Source organism: Etheostoma cragini, chromosome 17, assembly GCF_013103735.1.
Source record: "Etheostoma cragini isolate CJK2018 chromosome 17, CSU_Ecrag_1.0, whole genome shotgun sequence".
NCBI lineage: Eukaryota > Metazoa > Chordata > Actinopteri > Perciformes > Percidae > Etheostoma > Etheostoma cragini.
In genome coordinates, this window is record NC_048423.1 from 16098156 (window position 1) to 16106288 (window position 8133).

At 41.6% G+C, this 8133-nt stretch overlaps 1 protein-coding gene across 6 annotated transcripts in view; it reads right to left on the reverse strand.

Annotated features, from left to right (window-relative positions):
• Window positions 1-7748, reverse strand: part of macrod2 (mono-ADP ribosylhydrolase 2) — a 415852-nt gene extending 408104 nt beyond the window's left edge. For all 6 annotated transcript variants that reach the window (XM_034897525.1, XM_034897522.1, XM_034897524.1 and 3 more), the window contains exons 1-2: window positions 7512-7748; window positions 3603-3704 (exon numbers count right to left, since the gene is read on the reverse strand). In XM_034897525.1, coding sequence (XP_034753416.1) covers window positions 3603-3704; window positions 7512-7548 — 139 coding nt within the window. In that variant the 5' untranslated portion in view covers window positions 7549-7748. The remainder of the gene's footprint in view (window positions 1-3602; window positions 3705-7511) is intronic.
• Between the last annotated feature and the right edge of the window lie 385 nt (window positions 7749-8133).

The following is an 8133-nucleotide window of genomic DNA, read 5'->3' on the forward strand; positions in this document are numbered from 1 at the left end:
AAATTGTATTAGTGAGCATAAAGAAGCCAAGAAAAGATGGAAAAATCTCCGAAAAGCATCAAATGAAAGATTAGACATTTGTATATTTCTCAAAAATTTAGATTTATTTCCATCATTTACGCTTTCAAAATAACAGAAAACAAGAAAAATGGCGTCCGCAAAAGTTTGGGCTCCCTGCACAGTTAATACCTTGAACTGCCCCCTTTGGCAAGTGTCACAGCTTGTAAACACTTCTTATAGCCAGCCAAGAGTCTTTCCATTCTTGTTTGAGGTATCTTCGCCCATCCTTCCTTCCAAAAGTCTGAGGTCAGGAGATTGTGAAGGCCATGGAAAAACCTTCAGTTTATACCTCTTCTAGTCTACACCATGAATTTTGAGGTGTGTTAAGGATCATTATCCATTTGTAGAAGCCATCCTCTTTAACTTTAGCTTTTTCGCAGATGGCATTAAGTTAGCGTCCAAAATTTGCTGACATTTTATTGAAAACATTTTTCTTTCTACTCGTGAAATGTTCCCTGTGCCACTGGCTGCAATACAACCCCAAAGCATGATTGATCCACTCACATGTTTAACAGTTGGACAGGGGTTCTTTTTGTTAAATTTTGTGCCCTTTCTTCTACAAATGTACCTTTGCTGATTCTAACCAAAAAGTTCTACTTTAACTGTTGTGGTTCTGCTGCCTTTTGTGTTCCATTCTCCTTTTTCCCTGATCATTCGTCTTTGTTGTCTGTCGTCCTTAAGTGGGCGTCCTACGAGGAACGGGGTCTAGAGGCGTGGCCACTCATTAACCATTCGTCTATCTGCACAGCTGGATCCCATCATCATCATCACCACCGCTGTATTTAAACCCGGGCGGACCACCTCTTCGGTGCCAGTTTGTTACATAACCCTACGTGGTAACTAGGCCAGTCAACTAGTGAATGTTGCTCTTAAGACTTTGCTATATGTCTAACTTTCTTTTCCGGTCACAGATTCGTGTTCCGTCGCTACTCTGTGCAGCTTCACCAGACGTGCTCCGTTTGGACTTCCACCTACTCACTCACCACCTCCTGTGCTCAGCAGCTCATTGCCCAAGTCACGAGATTGACCGAGCAGGTAGATAAACTGTCCGTCACTCCCTCTCAACCTGTCTCTCTACTTGTTCCTACAGTTATGGCTGCTGCTCCACCTCACCGTGAGCCTCCCATCTGCTCACCTGAACCATTTTTGGGGGAACTGGACAAATGCCGGGGTTTTCTCCTACAATGTGGACTCATTTTCGTCAAAAGGAGCGGACAGCGTGGCAGACTACTTGGTGGGATTTCGGACGCTGGCTACGGATTCCGGATGGAACGAGGAGGCACTTCGTGGGGTTTTTGGGACTGGATTATGCGAAAGTGTTAAGGACGAACTAGCACTCCGGGATGAACCCGACTCCCTTAATAGGAAGTCTCTATCCCTAGTTCTCCGGACTACACTAAAGCACTTTGTCACTCACACAACCCTGAACCAAATTCTAATTAACAAAACAAAAGCAGATGTGACTGCCTCTCATATAACATCCCATTTTATGTAGTCTTTTTTTAACAAGGTATTGCAGACCTCTCCCGTGCCGCCAAATATCCAAGAGCTGACGGACCGTGTAGGCCGATGGTCATCGATCAGCCTGACAGACGGAGGAGGGTCAGCAGAAGGACAAAGAGGACTGGACGACAACGGCTTCCACTGGGAAACGTGGAAGGTAGGGTGGATCCTCATGGCAGCGGGCAGCTTCAACCGGACGGCCGAGGGGTTGACAATGGACTCGACAACGAACGGACCAAAGTACCGAGGTGAGAGCTTCCGCGGCTCGGTACGCAGAGGCACGTTACGGGATGATAGCCAGACCTCCTTGCCCAGCCGGAACTGGGGAGCCGGGATCCTGTGCCTGTCCGCCACCGCCTTGGACCGCTCCGTGGTCCGAAGCAGGGCCTCACGAGCCGTGACCCAAATTTGGCGGCAGTGACGTAGGTGGTCCTGCACAGCCAGTTCCTTCTCCTGGGCAGGGAACCATGGAGGTTGGTACCCAAGGCCACCTCAAAGGGGGAGAGACCGGTGGCCGAGGTGGTAAGCGAATTATGCGCGTATTCCACCCACGGCAGAAGAGACGCCCAGGTGGTAGGTTCTTGGGCGGTCACACAACGGAGAGCGACTTCTAGGTCCTGGTTAGCCCTCTCAGTTTTACCGTTAGACTGCGGATGGAACCCAGAAGAGAGGCTGACGGTCGCACCTAGGGCGGAACAGAAATCCTTCCACACTCTCGAAATGAATTGTGGGCCTCGATCAGACACAATGTCCACAGGTATTCCATGGGGACGGAAAACATGTTGGACATCAAGGCCAGCCGTTTCACGAGCTGTAGGTAATTTCAGTAAGTTATTAAATTAAATTATTGATGGAAATAATATCTAAGTTTTTGTGACATTATACAAATGTCTAATCTGTCATTTGATGCCTTTTCGGAAATGTTTCCATCTTTTCTTGGCTATTTTATGCACATTAATACAAATCTTTACCTGGGGTGCCCAAACATTCAAGCCAAACGGTATCTTAAGTCTCTTTCCTAAAATTCAGCCTTGATTCAGAATAACAGCCACCAGAACCAGTCCCACAATGAGATTTCCTTAGTATGTGCCATTTCTGTGTCTGTAGCTTTTGAGGAAGAGAGAGGGGGAGGGCAAGGTGGAGCCTGAGGGTGTCGCTTGTTTGAAAGCCATGATGTTTCTCTCTCATGGGTAGGCCAAATTCTCTGGGCAGGCAAAGCAGAGAAATGGGAGGTAACATTGCCCCTCGTGACCTCATAGGGGGCAAGATTTCAGCTCTGCCCATCTGAGCTTCTATTTTCTCAAAATGCAGAGCAGGACACCAAGGGCTCGGTTTGCATCTATTGCCATTTCTACCCACTAGGGAACCATAGGCAGACCAGGGGAACACATATTTATGTTAAAAAACCTCATAAAAAGAGAAATTGTCATGTCATGGGACCTTTAAGGACAAACCTTTATAGAACAAGTTATATTGATGTTTTTAAGGTGGGTATTGAAAAATTAATTATACATACAGTACATGACAATATTTTTTAGCATCATTAGTTATGATTTAGAATGAGTATTCAGGGATACCACAAGTACTTTTGAAATTAACTTTTTCCAACGTACTGTAATCTACAAGTCTTGAGTCTTTATTGGGGTGTTAGACTGTTCTACAGCTCTGTGCTAGTCGGATGTTTGTATTGTTTTACAAACATTAGCAAATCACCTTTTCCCATCATCCAAATCACATTTCTTAAAAAGGTTTACTTTGATAGGATACACATAGATATGTAGTGTGTTCCAAATACATAGTACGTGGATTCTGTGTATGCGAGAAATTCCAAGTATGCAACGTAAGCTTACTGGACATAATGATACAAATACTGTGACTAAATGCACAAGAACTATTAATGCTACTTAATATGAAACAAAAAACTGAAGTAGCCACTAGAATCATTGAATACATATCTTTTGGCTGGGCTTTGTAAACTGTGCCATAATTTGTCAGCTCAACTCAACAGGCATTGAGCAACAATAAGATGTCTCTCTTACGTCTATTTTCCTCTCTCCAGGATGGGATCTTGTCCAGAGATATAAAGTCTTGACGTCGATACTCCTTTCGTCTCTCTTCCCGATCTAGACGAAGCAGTCTCTCTGTGGAAGAAAGACACCATACATTTACGTAAGTGAAAATAAAGCTGGTCCCATCAAAGAATAAAAAATAAAATAAAAAAAGATATGGGGGAAATCGACTTGGTACTGGCACAGACAGTTAACAAATGTAACTCACTTTCAGTGAGTGCCATAAACTCACTTAGGGAGCCACAAACTGACTAAGTAAGTAAAAAAAAGAAGAAAAAAAAAATAAAAAAAGACTTAAGAGATGTAGTGTAGATGTAATTTATACTGTCCCAGCAAACTGTCTCCCAGCATACCTCCTTTACTTCACCTGACAACCACCTATAGGTCAGTTGCTGGTCCTGCACAATGTCCCACTCACTGCTGCAGCTCCACACCACCCTGGCTCTCTAAATTGGCTCTATGAAATATATGGTCTTCAATAAAGTGATATTTAATAACATGACACTGCTTCATGAATTAAAAAGTGCAGAAACAGCATTAAAAGAGCACCCCCTGGAGCTAGTAGGGATTCTAAGTCTTGTTTCAGATTGTAGCTGCCATGCAAGACGTCTGACCACAAGGCAATCTACCCCACTTTCTACATTAGAGGTTCTCAGCCATGTGCCATGGAGACCAAAAAAAATGCAGGCTCTCGTTCCAAATCAGACACCTCACCACCAGTTGATTACACTCATTAGTCCCTCTTCTTTGGTTGTGGGTGTTGTGTATATTGGCTGGAATAAAAATGTACATACTCTTGTGTCTCAATGGCTCTTACATGAGAACCACTGCACCATGTAACCCTGCCTAAGCTTCATAGCACTCTGAACCGTTTGTCCTACCTCGCTCGAGCTCCGTACTGCTCTGCCCCCTACACTAACTGACGAGTTATGTGACTTTATTATCAATACTTTGCCAAAGAACTTAATTGATTTGAACTTAAGGAAAAAAAGAAAGGAAAAAAAAAACTCTGTTGCTGGTGAAACCTGGTAGTTAATATTCTTTCTTCCCGGGTGTATTAGAAGAGAGGACAGAAGGTCTGTAGCTGTCCTACACACATAGTGAATATAAATAGTTTTATATTGCATTAATGGGATACAATTGACATACATATTAAGCTTGTTGCAGCATTTCTGATATATTACTGTTACATTAACTGTAATGTAGCAAAATCCATGCAATAAAGAAGTGCCCTTTTTGTTGTTGTGCTGGAATATTCCTTTATGTCAAAATACATAAATTAAATGATACAACAGTGATATATATCTCTGGTACAAGATTTGATTCTGATGTGTATGGCGTGTTTTGGTTGCATTTTGGATAAATTGTTGTGCTGAGTTGCAGTTTTGAAAAACTAAACTCAGTATTGAGACATGTTACCAATTCCCAAAAGCTGCAAACTGCTACTAGTTACTTAAGCTGCTGTGTGCAAGAAGTGTGAGCATTTTTTGTTATTCTTTGTTTGGTTTAGCAACAAATGCAAAAATAATTGGTTAACATTAGCACATCACACGACTGCTGCTTAACCTTAGTACTGCCATATCATTCTTGGGTCCTTACAGCTTGTGTCCTAATGGCCATTTCCACTGACTGCAAAAGAGCCTCTTGCTGCTGTTTCTCCAGACAGAACTGAGCTGTTCTGCAAAACAGGCTTCATCCTAAGTACGTGCTCCACAGTGAAATCTTCACCAAAGAGTGTGGACTTTGGTCAATTAAAACATCCCTACTATAATAACAGTTTGGGCAAACTGAATGTGATATGGCACTACACAAAAGCATCATACTACTTTACTATATTAGGTTATTTACACACAAATATTGGGAGGTCTGGGCTTTGAAATAAAATAAAAACCTACATCATAGGAACTGTGTACCATTTCTTAAAAAAGCACCATAAGTTATGAGACTTAACTCTTACACAAATGAAAGCCTAAAATGTAGGAGGAAGTAGAGGTGTACTAGTGGCTAAGAAATACAAGGATCCTTAGGTAGTCTTTTGGCAACATCCTGCAGTAGGTAAGGCTTATATTAAAAAGGTATTTCCACATTGGGGGGTATCCATTCTATTCCTTACAAATTTTCTATCCCTCTTGCCCATTTCTGTCATTCCCAAGGCTGCTTTTATTCTACATGGATGAATAAAAAGGCAGTGCTGAGGTTGAACACAGCAAAGCTCTCCGGACTACACTAAAGCACTTCGTCACTCACACAACCCTGAACCAAATTCTAATAACAAAACAAAAGGAGATGTGACTGCCTGTCACATAACATCTCATTTTATGTAGTCTTTTAATACTATTTATGTTCCCATTTCATGTTTTCTTATTTAATTCATTTTGTGTATAAAAGCTGACCAACTTCAATATAATCCTGAAAATCTCTGAAAAAAAATGGTGGATTTTGCCAACACAACTTACAATAATGTATCTTCGCTGGTACTCCCCGAACAGGCCTACAGACTAGCCCTGGGTCAAACTACTATTTCCATTTATTTATTTTTTTAAAGCACTTTAAATTCTTTTAGTCTCAGAATTTCTTTAACATTTGACTTGCCTTGATCTCCTTTTAACACAATTTTAGCTAGAGGGGTGTATGCTCAGAATATGAAATCTGATTTACTTTGATGTTCATTCCATGCTGCTACCTGCTTGAACTAGAAACGGCTGGTGGATATTAATTATTATCTTTGCTCAGAGAATTTAAATGACCATTATAAAAGATGTTTACGTACACTCCAAAAAAATGGTTGTGAGCCAATGGGCTCGATGGCGAGACACTGAATGAACTGCAGTATTTTTCAATAAAACCAAGCCACCACAACATTTTTTTATTAATAACTTAGCAACAATATTGGCAATGATTAAAAACTAATTCTTGTTTCAGTTACTAACCTACTTGAGGCCACTTTAATGCTGAACAGAGGCCAGGGCTGGAAATTTGTCTGAACCGTCCCACCGTCACATTCAGCCAATGTGATATGATGAGGATTACATTGGCTACTTTCAATTCCTCTGTTTCCTAGTACCACCAAGGTTCTTGTATAACACGTTATTCCAGTGACGTAGTGACAAGGTGGCATAAACTAATGAAACCAGCCCTAATTAATGTGATTAGTTACACCTGTGCTGTACCTGCTGTAACAAGTGTCAACGTTTACCATGAAGAAGCTTCACTGAGTGAAATAAATGAATACCTTATGAATATCGATAGGGTTAGCCTGTCTTTCTTGGCCCTTTTGAGCACAACAGGTCGATTGTCTCTTAAACTAAAATGTAATTACAGTCAAATGGGCCAGTTACACAGAAACATTCGAAACTTTCACTGTGTTTGAAACAGAGTTACAGTCCTATGAAAAAAATATAAAGAACGACGTTTTAAACTAACATACACTCCGTTCCTTTGTTTTACCACGGCGTGACCTGCTGTTTGTTACAGCAATATTTAGTAGCAGAGAAGGTTGTTTGCAACTCTTAGCCAACGTTACTGATGTTGTAGCCTATCACACAAGTAGAAGGCAGGATATGCTAGGAGTATTACAACATGGAAATAAGGGTTTAGCAAAAATTTGCGGGAGCCTTAAATGTAAGCTAATAAGCAGGCAAGAGGCAATATGTGAACAGTGTTATTGCGAATGTCAAACATTACGGACGGCAGCCAAAAAGAGGCGCAACATCATTCTGACATCTGCACGTTCTCCGTGCGTGGTTATCGAATATAAGTAGTGCCACAGCGATATGTAGAAGCAAGAAAGAGGGGCTGTCAATCTTCTAGCATGGTTAAAAGCATGCTGTCTGTCATGGATATGAGGATAGCCTCATTCCTCCCCAAAACAAGCCTTACCTTTTTCAGTCTTCCAGTCCTTTTTCTTTTTGTTCATGCTGCCGGAACGGTTTGACTTCGAATGGTTGTTTTTTGACTGTGGCAACCCCAGGCTCACAGTGAATAGTGCTTCGGGAAAAAACTGAAATGAAAAGTGAAACAGCCTCTGGACGGTTGTATCACCTGTGCCGCTGTCAAATGTCTATGGACCTCAGTTTGCTCAACCTACCATGACTGCACCGTAAATTATGTGTACGAATCCTAGCTAACTGATTGGATGCCTAAAACGGGGAAGTGGGCACGCGATTGGTCTAACTGCTGAGTCATTCAACTAAGGACCACGCACTTGGGAGGCAGGGTAGGTTGTTTCCGGCGGTTCATCCTCCTCTTTGGTGTGAGGTGTTTGGCAAGTAATGTATGGCGCTAGAACAGTGACAGTAACCTGTGCTATTGAAACTAAAATGTGGCATTGAAACAAGAATATTGGCACTGAAAAATGTTGAACTGATATATAAAACACAAACATCAAAAAGTAATAATATCACAATCCTATTATTTCACTTTGACATTTGTTTGCATTATGATAGGTTCTTTGATGTCAATCTAAATTTTTTCTTGATGTCAGTGTCTTTTCAGTGACAGT